We start from the raw sequence: 20,349 nt of genomic DNA, 5'->3' as shown, positions 1-20,349 counted from the left end.
CGCGCACCGTCCCCTCGCCGCGCCGCTGCGTCGCCGGCCGGCGAAACTTCCTAAACTGGTTATTTTCGCGCAAAAACGAGGAGACAGGATCCCGCGAGCCTGTTCCCAGTAATCTAGTCAATCCAGGTACAGAAATAAAACACCCATCTATACTTTAAAGCTACGTATTTTATTGCAAACGTGCGATCTTATAACAATCTACGAAGCAATTCTGATATTCCACTAGTTTAGCATCTTGATCACCTTCACAGTTAGTGCTCAGTGGTCGCGCCTGCTGCGTAACTTGATACTGTAACAATAGGTAACAGTTCCATTAATTACTTGTTTAAGGTTAAGTAGGTAGGTAACTAGGTGTTGCAAAAATATTAGGTATATAGCACACAAAATCGACTTTTTAATAAAGTTTCCCTAGAAAAGATAAAATTAATATTTTTCCCATCAGTTTGGTGGTTCAATTTATTTGACGTCCTTAGATTATTGAATATTTATGAAACTTGGGTGAACCAATAACCACCTGACCAGCATTCCTGATAATTTAATTTTAAGGCTTTATTTTAATAAGTCCAGTTACTAGTTATATTATTTATTTCGTGGCAATACTCGTATTATGTAATTATAACTTGAATGCAAAAAAAAACAAATTCCTACCTAGGTTTATAATACTTTTATATGTTTTTTTTTCTAAAATACCACGCGAGCTGCACTGCGCGGCGTCGGTGGGTTACCTTGTATAGTACCTAAATTCTTTGCGCGTTTTTACGATGCTATTATATCAAGGAAACTATTCGATGGTAATTCTTCATTTTGCACTAAGTAAAAGCTACACGCGCTGTTGACAGTTGACTTTAATTACTTATTTAGTATACAAGTCGGAATTAACATTATGAATAAGTACCATTATCGCTAAGCAATATCATATTATTATTTATCTTTAAATCTACATAATTATTTTACGAAAATATTTTATTCTATTTGCCTGAGACTAGAAGAATGAATATAGTCTGACAACATAATAGGAAGCCTGGGGTACACGATTAGTCTCGATTTTATTATAGTCCGACAGCTTAGTATAAAGCATTTGCCTCGATATATGTTTTTGTACATTAAATTAGCCGTACCAAACACCGTCAGCTGCGTAAGCCTACTGGGCGTTGATGGTTTAAATTCCAATTCTTATGTAACCCTTATAACTTATTAACTTACATACAAGGCTCTCTACTAAGTTGTTTAATTATAATATCACCTAGTAATAATATCATATCCTCAAAACTACATAATATTTATTTCCTGGAATATTTTTTTTATTTCGCTCTGACTTCAGTATAATACGAAATTGACACCTTTCCATCAAACCTTTTCAACTTACATCAAAACTCTCATGTTTGGTCGTCCTGTCTCCTCGGTACCTCGCCCTTGTCCTGAAGCCGTCTCCACATACATCATCGACGGGGGTGCAAGGAGACCATGAACCCCACTCACTCAAGGAACAGCTTGTGGGATCGTTCAAGTTCAATCTTGATTCCCCCACCACTGGCTCTTCGGGCTCTCTGAAATTAGGTTTTTATATTAGAATGTTGTTTGATAACATAATATGTTTGATATTACACCATTCGCCGCTTATAAAAAAATCTTAGTCTCATGTAATAGAGGGCACGATTTTTTGTACGCGCAATTTATGTATGCTGTTATACTTGAAATTATATTTGCGATTATTATTATTTACAACAAATTAAACTAAATTACTTAAAACTGTATGTATAGGTATCTAAGATAAATTTAATACAAATAACGAGTTCTGTTCGTATGTTCTGTACTGAGGAAGGATAACTGGGGCCTTTGAATTGATTTTTGAATTTGTATAAATTAAAAAGAATAATATAAAAATCTTACTCTTCATCTTCTTTGTCTCCTTCTTCCACTGGCTCTTCTTCTACTTCACCTGGTTGTTGTTCTACAAGACAGAAACAGTACATAATTTAATACTATTTCAAATTATCGTATGATTTCGTAAGACACTACGTGAGTTTTTAAAACATTAACAAAAAAAGTCAAAAGAGATTCGGGGGCCAAATGATTCATTCCAGAAAATTTTTTTAATTAGTTTGTCTAAGTCACAGGAGCCCATTGAACAAAAAAATAAGCTGTATAACTGCGGTTTAATGTATGAATATTTTTCAATATGTTGCAACACTTCGTTCTCTATTATAATCTGGCTGATGCTGCTTACCTTCGCCTTCTACAGTACACTCTGAGTTCGGCAACGGATACACATCAAGTCTTCTCACAGTAAGCATTGCGAAAGCTTTCAGATCGTTGAGGTTCATCTGGTAAAACGGTGAGTCCTTGTTGAACGATCCTATTTCCACTCTTTCTATAGTGTCCACCGGCTTTGTCAACGTTGGCTCTGACTAGTGACAACGAAAAGACATTTAGAAAAGAAATTGGGAAGAGCAATGTTAAGAACTTTTGTCACTTTGTAAATTAGAGTTTTTGAGAAAATGTTTATGCAGCAAAACAGTGTAAAATGATTTTGTGTTACTACACACCATACTGTGATTGTCTCTTACAGTTCAGAATGTTTTATCAAATGGTTTAAATTCGAATATGTGTCAAAGTCCTCCCTACTTGGATCCTCTCTGACTTAAACGTAAATCCTATTGTATGTTGTAATGAATGTTCACAATTCGCAACGATATTTTTCCAACCCAACTCGAAAAACAGTTCAAGCACTTACCTCATAAGACACCCCATTCATAGTCCCCGCGTCCCATGGATACATAGGTCTCTCACTTTCTAGCAGCCACCCATGATCAGTACACAGCTCAAACCTGGAGGTACCAAGGAACCAGTCCGGTGAGGGTCTCATCCCCACAGCTATGGAGAACATGTGGTGGTATCTGTCTACTCTGAAGAGGGCGTGGGAGGGCTTGGCCATATGAGGATGGTGACGACGTTTCCCTCTGATCAGGGTTCGTGTACCGCTTTTTTCTTTCATCTGTGGAGTAGGAGTATTATTATATTTAGTTAAGTACCCTTTAATTGCAGCTACGTCCATCGCCGTAATATATCTAATATATGACTTGATAAGTTCACCTGATACGTAAAATAATCGTGAAAGTATACCTAATATACAAGCAGGAAGGGTTACTCTTGCGTTTATAATACAATTATGGAGTATGTACTATATCTTCGAAGGATTAAATCTTACGTGGTGATTTGATTTTTAATTTCTTAGATTTCAACGGTTTTGTACGATTGAATGAGGGTAGCAGGTCATTGATGTTAGCGTCCTTTAACCTAGAGCCGTCAACCCTTATATTACGAACAGGTCAAATAAACCACCGCTTAATAAATCTGTTATTAAAATTGTAATTTGGAGCTAGGATTCCCGCGACTTTTCTACGTATTTAGTTTAGTTTAAACTTTAAATCAAAATCCATTAGAATTACACTACTATCATCGACTTCAACAATTAATATGCATAAAATCTCTTAAATATTGATGATTCGTTTAACATTGTTAATCTCCTGAAAATCTTTTAGTTAATAATTTATAGGATTATCAATATCAATATTCATTACTTCGTTATCGTCTGCAAAAAGGATTACACTAAGTTTTGAGAATCCAATTTTAAGTTTTTAATTTATAGTGGATTTTTTGTTCAGAATGAAGTTTTGCCAATTTGTTAGTTTCGTGCTAGCGGTAATTTACATATTTTTATTAGAACCGTTTAAGGCAAATTAGAAAGTCGCACCTTCTGTAATATACGCATGCGATTGTGACTGTATAAACTTTAGTTGCCACTTTGCCAACGATAATAACACGTATAAAGCCTAAAAACATTCAAGAGTGAAAGAGCACGCCATTATAAAAAAAATTGACACGGCCGAAGGTAAAACACACACCAAAATAAAATTACTTAGATTTCGAGAGAACCTACCATAAGAAACTATGAAACTATAACCTGCATAACTGTGTAATTGCTTTTTCTAAGACGACTATATTTTTTTACTATACACTAGATTCAAAGATCACCATAACCAAATAGTATGGGAATGAATTATACTCCAATAACTGTTCTCTACGGTCTGTTGTAATACAATTTCTCTGTCTGCTGTGTAATATTAATCTGCATTGCTCTTAACGCAGACCTCGTTGACTACCATTAAGGAATTTCATCAGTGTTCTGTATTCACTTGAAAGCACGTATTATTAAAATATAATTGTTGTTTCTGGTATCATAATATACAATCGGTAATATTATTTTAAGCAATTATGGCAATAGGGATGCATTGTCTTTATGGCTGTTAAATATATTGCAATAACAATGAATACTACCCAATTGCTTCGGAAATATACAAAACACAACTACACGAACTTAACCTTAGAAAGATTAGGTCACTGATATTAGGAATCACATCCCCGGCATTTTATGAAATGATAGTGTCATGCCGACTACGTTCTTTAAGCAAAGCCTTTTGTCTGCTTTAACACGGTGTAATTTTCAATATAGGTACATTAAATTAACATAGTTAGATTAAACACACATTGCTATATAATGGACACACACAGTAGAGCTATGCAAACAGTTGATAAACCACCCAAACAGGCATATTTACGTACGTTAGCAATAATATCATCTTCAAGCAACGTGGTGTTATTCGTCTCCGCCAGGTCCTTTATACCCATGCCGGCGCTAGACCCTTGCAGCCATAGGTAGTAGTCGTAGCCATGAGACGCTCCTATCATATGACTGTAACCGTTCTCATCTGGCTTGCTGGGGTAGAACCGAGGGTGGGCTACTCGTGACCATTTACCATTGAAGATCACCTGTTGGGCATAAATTGAAACCGAATAGCAGCAATATAATATTTTAACTAGAATTGTTGCTTAAGCAAAGACGATATTCTCAGTTTTTTCGAGACATATTTACGGGATTTGCTTCACATGAACTGTGAGTCAATACAAGTGCACTTTTTTTCTCATAATTAAATGTATAAAACTCACTGCACTCAGAATTTTCTGAAGGCAAAACTCAGTTACAACTTCGAAGATTCGAACCCAAGACCTCGACAACTACATATTATGTATACCGATGAAACACGGAACCACTCAGTATTGTATACAACATAATTGATTTATGAAAAGGATTTTTTAACAATGACCTTAGAGTAATTTTGTTTACCTCATATCTGGCCTCGCTGCACAAATTACAAGTCTTCCTGGGAGGATACGGAGGACTATCCGGAGACTTCTTATTGTCCTTATAAAGAACCAGAGTGAGATTCTCTCCCTCATACCAAGCTTCATTGTTTTCAGCGACCGTCACACGGATACGGACTTTATGATCTTTCACTTCACTTTGCTTTGGAGATACCCAGTGGATCTAAAGGCGTAAAATAGATTTTGTTATTTGTCGCAAATAATCTATGTAAAGAACCTCTCAATTCTTATGCATTTAAATTGAAAGTGGATATCGGTGAACCTGGTGATCATTAAGTATAAGCAACATAATATGACAAATGGTAAAATCATTTGTATTTGACTGTCTTATCTGATGCAAACAACATAAAACAGAAATAGAAGCGACCACCGGGCTCAGGACTGGTTGGTTTCATCAAAACTTACCTCGTAATAATTAACCAATAAAGTAGAAGAGGCTAGTAAATGGAAAATATCTATGTAGTTAATCGTTAGACTTTAAAGTACTCGTTTCTTACCTTTCTAATTATTGTGTCTCTAAAAACAATCTCCTTGCTGTTTGTTTTTAGAGAATTACTTAAGTGGCCCGCGTAAATTAATTTAAAGTGATATAATAAAGAAACCTTAGAGCTATAATCTCGATTTAACTGAGCACTTGTTTTTCATTAAGACACTTAGAAAACGCTAATAGTATTATGTACTACTTAGAAAAGTCTGAGAAAAGCAGATTAAGAACATCGGCGAACAATCGGGTTTTCTACTAAGAATAAGATAGCTATATAATCTAGCTACCTTAATTTCAAATACAAGACTGAAAATTGTAGATACGTACCGAAGACATGTACATATGTACATTCCATCACGGTAACTTGGCAATTGTAGTTGCAAAATACTAAAGACAACTTACTCGTATAAGACGTGCATTCGACTGTTTTAAGGCTAATCACTATACTTAGTTAATGATTATGGCACTACGGCCACAGTTACGATTATATTTCAACAGTCTCAAAAACACGTAATAGAAGTAGGGAATGTAGGAAAGTAGGGAATAAATTTAATGTGTTACCTCAATGTCTGACTTGTCGGTACTTTTAGCCGCCTCTACAGAATTAAAGCATCGCTCACTGTATCGCGTCTCACTACTGTCCAATGTTTTAAGAACCCCCACATCCAAAGTCTTAGCGCCAAATTCATAAATTTTATCATCAACATCTGGATCTTCGGCAGTCATCATAAACCATTTGAAGGGCCGAGTGAGATTCGACGTAGTTATTTTCACTGTAGAAAACAAAAAATATAATCCTAAGAATAAAATACTTAAATAAATCCGTTTTAAGGAAGAATTTGTAACGGTTTAATGGGATTTCTGTGTCACATGGAAATTTTTACGCAACGAAGGCAATCCTTGGATGGATTTTTAACGGCGAATGCTAAAGCGCCTGATATTTTTTTGCGAGCAAACATGCACAGATGAATTTTATCTTTAGGTTTAAACAAGGCGGATAAAAATAAAAATTATTAAAGAGTTTAGGTTTTTAACGGTTTTTTATAAGTAAAAAAGTAACTTACAAACATACGTCTGGTCTGGTGTATAATGTATTTTTCCTTCCATAGGTCTGTCATTCTGTATAATGTTTAGATGATAAATGTCTTTATTTTCACTGGCTGCAGTTGCGGCCGCCATCGGGGGTGTTTGATCGCATCTGCCCGGCTGTCCTCTCGCAAGACGAACCGCTGTTAATAGGATTAACAGCCATTTTATATACCTGGAAAAAAATATGTAAAGGGTTTTTATTGATTTAGTATAAATATATTTTTTTAGTATTCCGAAATCGATGTCCAGGATAGAGCGAAGTGGAGGAGAAAGATTAGAACGGCTGACCCCACTGCCCTATTTGATTCATAGTACGGAAGAGAGAGAGAGAGAGAGAGATAATCATACTGTACCACAAACGTATTCAACTTATTAAATGAATTTATCAGTAGGCAATAGGGAGTTATTAGTTGCATGCATGAGTTTCAATTGATGTTATATAAGTATTTTGTTTTGTTCACTATAAATACGGAGTGCGTGCTCTGAGAAAGCAAGGCATGATATTTATCATGTTTGTCAACTAAGCGCTCGTCCTATGAAAGTACAGGTATAAACAGTGACGTCATAGTTCATGTGTGTATTTAATTAACATTACAAATACCAATGTCAATATTTACGAAAGGGAACTAAATTAAACAGAAATTGTTTTACGATATATTATTAATAAATTATTTAATTTATAATTAATAGAAGCTATTCAGGTTTATGTAAATAAAGAGCCATTATACACATGCGTTATTCTATTTATTTTAATTAAACATCACATAATCTATGAAGTAAAAATAATTTTATTGACGCAAGCAAACTTTCTTGTGCTGTCAAACCAATAACACCATGCTACCATGATTGTTTACAAAGTCTTACTACTTGCTTGCAACACGTTAGTCAGTAAACAGCTAACTTCTCATCGTATATTAATATAAGTTTGTTCATTATCAAATTCTATCAATAATTTGGGTCAGGTTAGAGTACTAAACTACACGGGTACGTACATTTTGAGTGATCAAACGAATTCCTGGCTTCCAAAACTTAGAACGTAACCACTCATTTGGAAGATATGTAGTTTCACTAGTTTCATTACACTTAAACCACTGCTTATTATAAGTGCTTGTAATAAACACGAGAATTTCCTGAATTTAGTACAGATTGGTGCAAATTCAATTCAGTGAATCGATTAGGTTATCGCGTCGTCAACTAAACGCAGAACTCAAAATAAAACTAAGGAGCCGTGTGTTTTGGCGGCGTGCCAAACTGTAGGAGAACGGGATATTTCTTTCAGATGCGTTCAGTGGTTACTGGCGTGTTTTACTGTTGCCATTTTGTTATATTAGCTTTAGTTCCAACAAGATTTTATTGTGGTGTAAATGTTATATTAATTGAATGCCGAGTAATTTCTAGCAATTTTCTTGCTGTAAAATACTTTGGACACTATTCTCCATTCTTCGGCACAGTTAAAAGAGAGTATGTAAAAAAGAGAGTATGTATAAAATGTAAAGGTCTAGGTTATTGTCATGAATAATATAATGCGCCGATAAAAGCTTAATTTCTGATATAGAACACGTCCAATTTTCCTATTTTATGCTAAAGTAAGAAATATTGAAGGAACTTTAACGTCAAGCTGTTTATCTGCAATTTATTGCTGCGAGTTTTCTTGCAGGCGTTAAAATTTTAATCAGCGGTTTATCATGGTATATTAAATTTAACTGCTCTGGAAACTTTTCCGATCGACGAACCGTTTTATAGGTTTAGTAAACAGGATTGAAAGGAAGTTTTAATCGGGTAGTCTAACAATTTTCCGTCACCACACGTTTCCAATATTCCAGTCCCCATTAAGGAGAATTTAAAAGCCATGTTTGTAAAATATGCACCTATAACGTGTTTATGAGTACCTTCACCATAAATAACATTTTCGTGGTTTTAAGTATGAGGATTATCTAAGTAATTCAATCTTACAGCAAAAAGAGATCCTAGCACTGAGCGCACAGAGGAAGTTGTGTCACATCAAATGTTGGTACTTGGTACTAATGTTATTGTGGGCTCGATTTCAACACAAATAATATAATTGTATGCAGATCAATACAGTTAGTTGTTTGTTCTTTGGCGTGCAAGACAGACTATAAGTCATATTACACGTCATTCTATCCTAGAATGAATCCTATTTTTCAAAGCAGCAAATAAGCTTATTTTCTCAGCTACGTCGGTCTAGCAACACTCAAAATAAATCCAGACATTCATAGTCAAAATAAAGTCCCCCTGAAATCAAAATACGTGAGTCGCACGTATAATTTTCGCGAAGAAAGCTTCTCCATTGAATCCTGAATGCAATGGAGCTAAGGCTTTTCATGTGGAAAAGCAGCTCGCTGTGGTGGACACGACTTATAGCAGATCGTATATGGCAGTGGCATTTTAGTATGACCGCAGTTTCATATTTCTCGAGGCTATTGTTTTAACTGCCCCCTGATATTAAAGTACACGCTTCTTTAGGCTTGTCGCAGATAATCATTAGGTTTATGTCTTATTTTACCATTTTTCTCACTCCTTTTTAAAAAAATAACTCCCGCATTATGAATTGCTGTTACGTCGCGGAGACTTTTACTAACATACAAACAACAGACACAAAGTACAACGAGACTCAAAACAATTATTTGTGGATCGCACAGATATTTGTTCCTTGTGGGAATCGAACCCTAATCTGACCTAACCACTGCACAGCAACCTAGCACAGGATTTTACAAAGTTAGGTGGGCAATCTTAAAATCAATCCGCTTTCGTTGCCTATAACGAAAACATAAGTTTATTCAATACAACTTTTCTATTTAGTCTCATTTGGTCTTCTGGAGTTTCAATTCTAAAATTTGCATTACACAAAATACTCCCACGGGAATACAACATACAGAAATTTAAACAATAAATTGGAAATGATACTGATAATTCCGCCTCCTGGGAAATTCATGCACAGCGGCCCAACGGTCCACATTCATCTGCAATTATTTTATTAGGTAATAAACGAGCTGTTGAATACTGAGCCGATTTCCCCACTCCATACCATATTAATGAGGGATCAAACTGTACAATCGCGTTAATACGTAATCCGGTACAAATACTAAATACCCACATGTTTATTTGAAGCTAGATAAATTAATTACTTATTTAAATATACAGCTTATTTACATTTCCAGTGTTAGTTGAGGGGTTTAAGTTGCGCCTCACATGCAAGTGGTCGAGGGTTCATACCCGAGGCAACACATCAATGAGTGAATTAGAAGTTATTTGTGAATTAGAAATAATTATTACCTGTAATGTTCCAACGGTAAAGGAAAAACCTTGCATGCCCGAGAGTTCCTTAGAACAGTTCTTACAGGCCTGCAAAGTCCGCAAGAGTCCAACCCGCACTCGGCCAGCGAGATCGGCTCAAGGCCTAACCACTCCCTCATTCCGGGAGGAGACCCTCGGCCAGCAGTGGGACATTAATGGGTTAAATTTATTTTATTTACATATACATAGATATGTTTATTTGTGTATTTTGACCTCATTTAGATGCTATTTATTTGGACAATTGAACCGTACCGATGTTACCAACGTTGATGACGTCATGACCTGTGTTGGAAATACACTCACATTTACCTATCGTGTTAATTCTATTGTTATTATTTACTGTAATTAAATTCGTGATAGAGTCCAAGAGCTGTGTTGTTGTTACTATTTGATAAATAAATGAGAGTTTCTATAGAAATATTTTTGGCGTCACTGGTTTTCCGTTGCCATTTAAACGCAATAAGCAACTGAGTATATTTTTAAAGATCACTTAAATAAAAGGCACGCCATATGGCCCTTGCTCGTTCGGGAGAAGACCCTTGCCCTGCAGTGGGACAATAACGGGTTAAAAAAAATAATAATGTACTACACTTTAAAAAGTAAAAAAATTAAGCTGGCCATTGTCTAAAATACGTTGATATTTAATGCATTTACGAATAAATCAAAGGAAAGCCAGCAAATATTAATCTTTACCGCTGAAAAGCAAAGCAAAAATATACAATTTCAGGCAGTGACCACAAAGATCGTGATAGCGAAGTGTCCGAACTACATAACAAAGCGATTGCATTCAATTAAAACAAAACTCACCGTTACAACTAGCAGAAATATTTCCAAAAAAAATCACCAGATAAAAATCCAATCATCTCAAATGACGCGTAAACTTGGACAGTTAAAATAAAATACGGAACAAACATCCGGCCATCAATTCTCTTCTTAATTGAACCGTTAGGTGCGATTCCCTCTGTTCGGCGTAGGCCTTACTGCTAGCGGACAACTAACATAACATTTAGGAACTAAATCGTTGCAGTATTTTCTTTGAACGAAGTTCGGAATGATTTTCGAGAGTATAAGTGTTAATCACAATTGCTAGTGAAAACCTACATAAGTCCTTATCTGACTGATGTTTTACATACTCTAAAATGTAAATGGGGTCTTAGAGAGAACTGCCAGTAAGTAATTCTTCTTAATACTTATTATGCTTCTTGTGAAAAAGAGTTTTTTTTTAACTATTTGTGTAAACGAATGACTGGTGGCTCTGACTTACCCGTAAAAATTTAATGTGAGAACCATTTTTGTACGAAAAATAGCTTTGACTTAATTAATACTCAAAGAGCGTATTTTCAGAAGTTAGATTTTCCTTAAAATTTTCGACACCTTGGCAACGTGTTTGCGCTCAACACAAGCAAATTAAGTGGGCGTAAAGCATTTCTTCAATTTCTGCGAAGTTGAGTTCTATGAAAATCTACCTGTGTCGTGTTCCGAGAAACGTAAACGTGTGAAAATGTTTTCTAAGTCGCTTTCTCGCTCGCAATGGGACAATGGGCGTCAATAAAAATAGAAAACTATGAAGCCTTTATGTGTTTCTGATATCACACACAGGTGGTAAAGGTTTAATTTCTTCGCAGTGTCGCGGTTTTTGCTCTCAACAGAAAATTCCCTTTAAAAATCCTTTGTGCTTTGTAAAATTGTTTATGGCGTAATGTGAACATTTACTCGATGTATTTTAAAGAAAATTACAGAGACTTGTAGCTTGGCTTGTAGGTTGTTAAGTGCACTACGCGTTGTATGAAATACTTGAGAAGTAAAGCTGTGAGCGCGAAGCGTGGTTGCCCTGTGCGCTGTTACTTTGTGGCTTGTTAATTAGATTACATCTTTAAGCTAAAGTTTTGAATCACTTAACTTATTTATTACAACCACATATTTCACTGTTTAGGGTTCATTTTTATAAGGCTTCTTCATTACTTTGCACTTTCATTTCGTTAAACATTTGTAGTCGTGAATTTTTGGTACTACACTAGTTCAACATTCAAAATAAACTTAATTTTATTTAGAACATACAAGTTCTGAAGTCATATATATACCACATGTTTACGGTTATTTCAAAAGCGTAATCTCTGTTTTTCTTTGACAGTAAATTCTCTGTACTGCAACTCGTAGCTAGTAGTTTGCGATCATAAAATGTTATTGTATTTAAGATTTATGAAGCCTACCCCGTGTTATCATAAAACATAACGAAGAAAAACCAAAAATGAATATTTGTAACGTTTTTATATTTTCGACGATAAAAAATAAACCATACTGTGGTTGAATACAAAAGACATAAAATAATAAATTTAGTTTTTATTTATTTACGTGTGGTAGGTATATAAAATTTTTCATTGGAACATAAAAATATTATGTCTTATGCGACTTTTGACTAGATATTAGTTAGTAGAGTTTAATGTTAGAGTTTATGCATGTATAAATTTAAAAAAAACAGATCTTCGTTCTTTCAAAGTGCCCTGCGTAAACCTGATCATATTTGCCTTACACGTTTTAACATAAAGATAACCGGCTATCGATTTACAATAATTTTAAATAATGATCACCAACCTAATCGTAAACCAGGCTGTATATAAATGCATAGTATCTAATTCGTATTCAGTAATATGATAAATAGTGTCCAATTGACAATTGACATTAGTTAATAACTGTTCGACTGACCGCGCTATAAATAATGTCCTATTATTCAGCAACGTTCAAACAAATGGTCCGGTGTCATTCAATTAATTCAGTCAATTTTAGTTGCGATTTATTTTCATAAGGCAAATGAGTTAGGGGATTGTTTTTTCAAAGGAACTGGTGTTTTAATAAAGATCGGCGGGTTTATCACGTATCTCAGTTGACAACTAGTGTACGTCAAATTGATGGTCACTATTTAGTACATTGCTGCTTTGAGTTAACGTATTCTTCGCTATAATCTGAAAGAGAAAACAATGTACAACATAGTGACTTTCTTAAAGTTGACAACTGAGATACGTGATAGTCCACCAGATTGGGTTAGATGCTAAGTTCTTTAATATCTTTTACGTGTTACTACTTGGGCCCGTAACTAAAACCTCTTAGTAAAAATATGTGCACTTGTGAATCAAAAATCTTAATTCTAAGTAAGCGTAACTCATATTGTAAGCGTCTAAATAATAATATAGTTTGTCGACATATAAAGATTTACTATGTAATTATGTATATTTATTTATACAGATGATATTTATTTAATCTGTTCTTATAACTTAACAAGAATCTTACAAAAATGTGGTCCAAATTTCTAAGACTCTACATTTATCTTTTCCTTAAGAAAGTTAGCTTTGTACAAGATCGCTTTTCGTCTATACTTTCCGGCGTCGTGGTCAGAAAACGTTCCCGTCCGGTCGTGGAGCGGACTACCGGTGAAGCAGCCTTGCACTGGCAGCTGAGAATGTGCACGAGATAGGGTACAAAGTGAAGGAAGAAAGAAACGGGGAGCAACTTCCCTAGGTTGATGAAATTCTTCTTAAAATTTTAAGGCGTTTTTAAAAGTGATTCTGCATGATGATAAGTTTGTATCACGTTTCGTTTTTAAAATAACAATAAGCATCAATTTCAAGCAACGGGCAGCAAATTAGGTATCGTAAACCTTAAAAACTTATCGCAGTTGAAGCCGTCAGCAAATTGGTGTTAATAACATTAAGTTAACATTTCCCTGCCTAAAAATATCAAGTCTATTTTTTTTCGATACATTTACTAATTTGTGTTTTATTAGAACATCGCGGTATCGTATTATTGCTAACCTTTTTAAGCAATGCGGCCAGTCGCCAGTCGCCTGAACCAGTTGGTAAGTGTCTTTGGAAGGCGTTCAAGCAACTTGTCGATAGTACGTAATAGCTATAACATTATTTAAGTACACCTGTGAACGTACTACATCGCTACATAGTTCGTAAATGACATGAATCTAGGTATTACAAAGTTTCAGGCCTTTTATGTAGTAGCTTGTGTTACAAAAACAGCCGCATGTTTTCAGTGCCGGTGTCTGACACTGAAAAATGTAATTTAGAAGCAATGACCTAAAAAATGTAAATTAACTCACTCTTTTCTGTCCGACGTGTGTAATGACTGATCATATTTATAAAGCTGTTTTTGTGACCTGAAAATATTATTTTAGGTGTTGTCAGGGAAAGTTTCAGTTGGGAAGGTAAATTGCTGCTGGGAGGTAAATTGTTCAAAATTTAATTATTATATTACAGACGTGAGTCTAATGGAAGATTAACTAGTAATGGTTTACTACCACTTTCCTTTTTTGAACCACCAGTCTAGTCTAAAACATGTCTTCTAGAAAAAAAATAATGTCATAAACGATGAACATGTTTACGAGTATATGTTTGTTTCAGAAATCGTTTTCGACAACGAGAGTAGGCAAGTGAGAACCTGCATGAAGAAATTATTTCTTTTTTACCCATTACTGTCCCACTGAAGGGCAAAAGTCTCCTTCCAAACGAGGGGGAGGGGGTTAGGCCTAGAGTCCACAACGCTGACCAAAACGTATTGAATAAAAACTATTACGAGTATATTATTCATATGTAGGCAGAGACACAGGACTCCATTAGTAACCCGGAATACTCACATTAGATTCCATAACGGAACTTCAATTCTGTCCACAGGAGGAAGCTTAGCCGTTAAAACAATGCGCTATTGGTTATGCATCATCTTGCAAGTTATAAGTCAGTTGGGGAAGCGATTTACTACTGTTCCCCAAGACTAAACGTTGGCAACTCGTATTCTGGTACAGAACTATAGAATTTGTGGCGCAGTTTCACAGATTTATGTTAAATCTAAACACTTAAAGATGAATGAAACTGCGAGCGTATTTTAAAATGTGTATAAACAAAGTTGAAGACGAAATTGTGATAAGTATCATCACAATTAGTGTGACAATTTATTTAGCTTATATGGTCACAAAAAATATAGGTTTTTTGTGACTTATTTTTATTTTAAGTCTGTAAACAGAAATATTTTATTACTTTTTTATATTCTCTACCTTCTAGGACTAAACTTTTTAGGCATATGATGCTTAAAAGTGCTCATCCTTACTTTTAATTATCAGTTTCTAAATAACCGTTAAAGACAATAAAATAGAACTTCTTTAGCTTGGACATAATATATTACTGAACTAAATCTACTGAACGTTTCATACGCCTTTTATACGACTCAAATAAAACGGACGTCTGCTAAAAAGCTGAAACAGCTTTCGAAATAATCAGAAGCAATACGGGCGGTTATCAAAACGACCGAATTGATAGTTATACCGCAACAGTAGAGCAACGACGAGTTTACTGCGACATGAAGTCTGCGCCATATATCTTGTAATAAACAGTTTATTAGTTTCGTTTCTTGTGAACTGCTGAAACTTTTAATTTTCTCCTCAGCCTCTTGATTAGTCTAGCGATTGTTTAACTCGGTAGTAATAGTAAAAGCGGTGTTTCAGTTTTACCAGCTGTTGCAGTTTACGAAACTTTCAATTATCGGGTGGTTAAACAATGTTTGAGATTATTTTTCGAGGCTTGTCTTTATTAATTAGCAATTGTTTGTTACTATTACATCGTTTTGTCTTCAGCAATTCGCAGAGAATACGTACTTCTTCATAAAAAATAAACATACATATTTGTCATCACCTGTTTTTCTTAACCCGTCGTAAAGAATATATAGAAGGAGATAGAAGCTTACAGCAGAATTCATAAAAAATAATTTACAAATAAATTACATTTTAGTGTAAATTAATAATTTAAGTTCTGTGTCGACAGACTAGACTGTATTATATTTAACTACTAGCTGTGCCGCGCGTCTTCGCTTGCGTCACATAAGAAAGAATGGGTCATCATTTTCCCTGTTTTTGTAACATTTTTCGTTGCTACTCTGCTCCTAATGGCCGTAGCGTGATGTTATATAGCCGGTGATATAATTTTTCAATCCGCACCAGTAGTTCCTGAGATTAACGCGTTCAAACAAACAAACAAACTACAATTTTACATATAAGTATAGCTAAGTACATATTCTTGAAACTAGTTGTATATAAAGTAGTGAAAAGTAGTTAGTATGAGGTCGTTGTGAAGCGCATTCAGCGGTCAGTTGTGATCCACGTCACGTTTTAGATGGGGCCACTTCACCCCGGAGCGAACCACAATGCACCACGCTAAAAATGTATATGTTTACGTTACTGGTGTCTGTGTGTGTGAAACTGTATTTAAACATTTGTGAAGGATTCGTTTAGGGAGGAATGTATTCGACTGTTAATAATTTTAAATATGCGTATTGAGAGATCTTAAGCATTTCAAATTTTCGCGGAGCGTAGTTGCGAAATAACTTTTAACTATTTCAAAACAAACAATCTTTATAGACTATACACATGACTGTTAATTATTTTTATAATGAGAGAACGGCAAAGCTACGTCGTAGGGCTACGATAGGCACATACTACTTTATGAACAATGTAGAGTTAATAAGCAATATTTGGAAATAATGCTCAAAGAAATTGTCCGATTTGCATAAGGAATTAAAAGACAAGTAATTATGATAATAATGCAGAGATCGGAATACTGTTACATCGTGCCAATTTCAGCCATTCACAGCCCATTTAAAGCTACACAAACACTAGCATTTAAGACCATTTGAAAGTGCAAGTGCAGACAGTGTGCCCTCGGGACAAACAGCGAGTTGTTTGATCTACACCAGCCGTGTGTACATTACCTTAGAGAGTAATGAACATATCAACACGTAGTGCCGAATTGAGGAGTTTGTATGCAAGCACCAAGTGTATTATGTTGAATTACAAATATACGTCTCAAATTCAAATCACATTAATTAGAAGAATATTGGTCTTGTGTCGCGGGTTACTTTACAAACGTACAAACTACAGTCACAAAGTGCGATCAGGGGGCTATCACGTATCTCAGTTGACAGTTATTCGAAACAATTATGCTGAACATTGTTTTCTCCCTTGGGTTATAGTGATTAACACGTTACGTCAAAGTGGCATTGTACTGAATAGTGACCATCAATTTGTAGTACACTAGTTGTCAACTGAGATACTATTAAACAATAGTTCATCATACAAACATTTGTTCCATGTCGAATCCAACTCACCTTTTGAGTGGTAACGAAAATAGCTACCTGAGCATCAATAAAGTAAAAAAATTAACATCATATAATAATATTTCTGAAAGATTATCCTAATAGGATAAGTAGATACATATATTATTGTGTAAGATGTACCTTCATTCATTCCTAACATGGAAGTGACTAAGGCTGGAAATCACCCGATCTATGCCTATTGTAATATAAGCTGTAACGTTCAGGCTGCATTTACAATATCATGTAATTCGGAATCGAAATCCAATAATAAATAGATACAATACATGTTTATGAAGATCGAATGAAACATAGTCTAAGTGGTATATTTAGTTACTTGCTTACTTATAAGGTACAATATGAACACATACAAAAAGTAACTAACACGTATCAACAGCTTGTCTTAACTAAAGAAAAAAGCATAACAACAAATATTTTTTACTATTCTAGCAAAATGTCACTCCTCATTCTTAAGATATTTCAAGATATTGACGATTTTCCTACCCGATTTATCATTAAAAACACGTTTTCATAAAGTAATCTCCCATCACACCGTATACGAAAACGATAATCTTAGTACAAGTGACCCTCATTTCGGTGTGAGCATCGCTCGCAGTTTTCCGCTCCTCACACTTCCTTAACGAGACATATCCGGGGGTTTTTCCTACAGTTAACGACGTGAGATTTATACACGCTTCACAATAAACTGACTGAGTAATTATGTTGTTTTATTATGTTCTCTTTGTGGCTTGCATGCTTGGGACTGATATAATTGAACGGTATCTAATTACGGGTTTTATTAAAATTGTTTCCATGTGTTATTGGACAAATTGAAGGAATATCAAACAAATTATATATGCGAAGAATATGACCATGCTGACCGTGGTGAAACAAGCAGTTGACTGAATTTCGTTCACCTAGATATTTACTCGTAAATTAAATAAATTAGATAGTGCTAGATGTCAGGATGTATAAAAAAAAGGTTGGGACGGGAGACAGAATAACGATCTCGGCGTCTAAATTATAATGAATTTTACTGTAATAATAGTGCAGATTGGACTTAAAATCGTCTTCAATACAGAACGCTTTACTTTCCACTCACTATACGAGTAAACCTTATACCCTACTAGGTAAAAGTACAGTCTATTATAATCTGCATTCTAAGCAGTAGTTCTACAACGAATGTTCTGCAAGCACAAACGCGATGAGTCGGCTAGGATCATATCGAGTTCGCCAAATTATCATCGAGCGTCGCTTCCTACAGGAGCCGAAATTCAATTTCAGGCGTTCTACCTTTATCCGAGAAATAACGGGTGAATGTGCCTAAATCATGGCTTTGTCAGACCCATCGGTGGCTTCGAAGCATTATGTATGGATGCAGATTAATAGCGATGTTTTGTATTATTTTGATGGGGATTTGATTATAGATAGCGCGGTGATAGAATTGTCGGGGATGATTTTGTTCGCGATTAAGCATCTTTCACATGTATAAGAGAGTGGGCATGTAAAGTATGTTAAAATCCTTTTTATCTTTAAAGTAGGGAAATTGCTGTAGTTTAAGACATTCGGGTAGAATTTCATTTGATTTAAGAGTGATTTCTAGCAAGTGAGATTGTGAAACACGGAAACGTACTTTTATTGAGACACAAACATATATCTCTTGACATATGAATATTTTCTAAAAAACAGACGGTTTATTTGATTCAGGTTCTTCTGCAATAACAAAGCAAAAAAACTCTTTTTTACAATAATTCATAAGAAAATCTTAAAAACCGTAACCAAGCGAACTACAGACGAACTCTTAATAAAGTCAAAGCAAGAATCCGTTTGCAGTCATCGTAACAACTTGGAATAACCAACAAAGGAGCACTGGAATAGTTGAAATAACCTTATTGTTGCTTTCAAACCGAATTGTGTCAATATTAACCCGAAATACTCGAAGCCACAATGCTTGTCTTAAATGTTTAATGTCTATGTGTTTCGGTACAAGTTAATATTTTAATGGCAAAGATTTTCACGTCATTTGTGAAATTGTTTTGTGTGTTCGGTGGTTATTAGCTTGGGTTCCCTCGATTGTATGTTTTGATTTGTTTTTGAAAACAAGCATTTTTGAGACCAAACTGTTCTAAGTGTTTACGATTGCCAACATGCGTTCTTTTAAAGATTAATTTGAATAAAAGGAATTAATTGTTATTTTTATACGTTACCTTCTTACAAATTCCGTGGAGTAAGTGGCGTTATTAACTGCACGTACTATTTTAGTTACTATTTATTGCCATTTAAGAAGGGTAGGCAGAGAACAGGAAATTGTTAATTCACTGTTGCTGCCCTAACGTCCTGCCAAACGTCCTATAATTCTCCAAGTAAATCCACGTTTCTCCACTAGTCAATACTTCACACAGAGGATAAGGTCGGCCATAGTGCGTAAGTTTCCTTTTATCACACAACAGAGGTCGCCCCGGGCGCCGGTAATTAGCCGCCCTACCCTACAGAGAATATACGTCTCAAACTTACACTGTTTGTCAAAGATGCCCACACAAGTTGCTCAAGAGCTTTACTCGTGTTATAGCTATTAATAAGTTTAAATTGAAAAATAAAACACAAACATAAAGATTCACAATACACTTCATAGCGCAATGATTGAATCTACACTGACTAATATTTTAAATATAAAACCAGTCTGTTTGTAAAAGTTTCTCGGCTCACCAACGGAACTGATCGAGAATTATGGTGATACTTGGAAGCTTCAAGCTTCAGATAGGCAACAATTATTTTAATCCTAAATCTTTATTTTAAGAGAACTACATGCTCGTTGCCGCACGGGTTAGCGAGTTAATTTTACTTCTCACCATAACCTTTGTTTGTGGCAGGCTAGAGGAAAAGAAACCCTTAGCCACAAGATCCACGGCAAGGCAAGACTTGTAATAATATTATTCGTAATGTAATACATAACTTCAAATAATCTGTACATATTTCAATTACATTCTCAAAGGTGCTGGGTACGTCTAGACCCAAGTACGTAGTGATAATAGTAGGTAGTTCTATTGTTAAGTCTCATATGTCAGCGCGGCGTCCGTGCGTGATACATCACCGTGTTATCT

At 35.1% G+C, this 20,349-nt stretch overlaps 1 protein-coding gene across 2 annotated transcripts in view; it reads right to left on the bottom strand.

The window, feature by feature from the left end:
* Positions 1–148: 148 nt before the first annotated feature.
* LOC142982306 (spondin-2-like) overlaps positions 149–20,349 on the bottom strand; it is a 95,789-nt gene continuing 75,588 nt past the window's right edge. Inside the window, exons 1-10 of one of the 2 annotated variants that reach the window (XM_076128733.1) lie at positions 7,789–8,020; positions 6,772–6,968; positions 6,269–6,480; positions 5,186–5,386; positions 4,624–4,830; positions 2,735–2,995; positions 2,228–2,408; positions 1,891–1,951; positions 1,367–1,547; positions 149–289 (exon numbers count right to left, since the gene is read on the bottom strand). In XM_076128733.1, coding sequence (XP_075984848.1) covers positions 170–289; positions 1,367–1,547; positions 1,891–1,951; positions 2,228–2,408; positions 2,735–2,995; positions 4,624–4,830; positions 5,186–5,386; positions 6,269–6,480; positions 6,772–6,968; positions 7,789–7,790 — 1,623 coding nt within the window. In that variant the 5' untranslated portion in view covers positions 7,791–8,020 and the 3' untranslated portion in view covers positions 149–169. Of the gene's footprint in view, positions 290–1,366; positions 1,548–1,890; positions 1,952–2,227; positions 2,409–2,734; positions 2,996–4,623; positions 4,831–5,185; positions 5,387–6,268; positions 6,481–6,771; positions 6,969–7,788; positions 8,021–20,349 lie in introns of those variants that run through there. The other variant, XM_076128734.1, reaches the window with a different exon arrangement.

The sequence above is a fragment of the Anticarsia gemmatalis genome, chromosome 21 (assembly GCF_050436995.1).
Source record: "Anticarsia gemmatalis isolate Benzon Research Colony breed Stoneville strain chromosome 21, ilAntGemm2 primary, whole genome shotgun sequence".
Lineage (NCBI taxonomy): Eukaryota > Metazoa > Arthropoda > Insecta > Lepidoptera > Erebidae > Anticarsia > Anticarsia gemmatalis.
The sequence above is the reverse complement of the archived record's forward strand: the minus strand, read 5'-3'. Positions and strand labels throughout refer to the sequence as shown.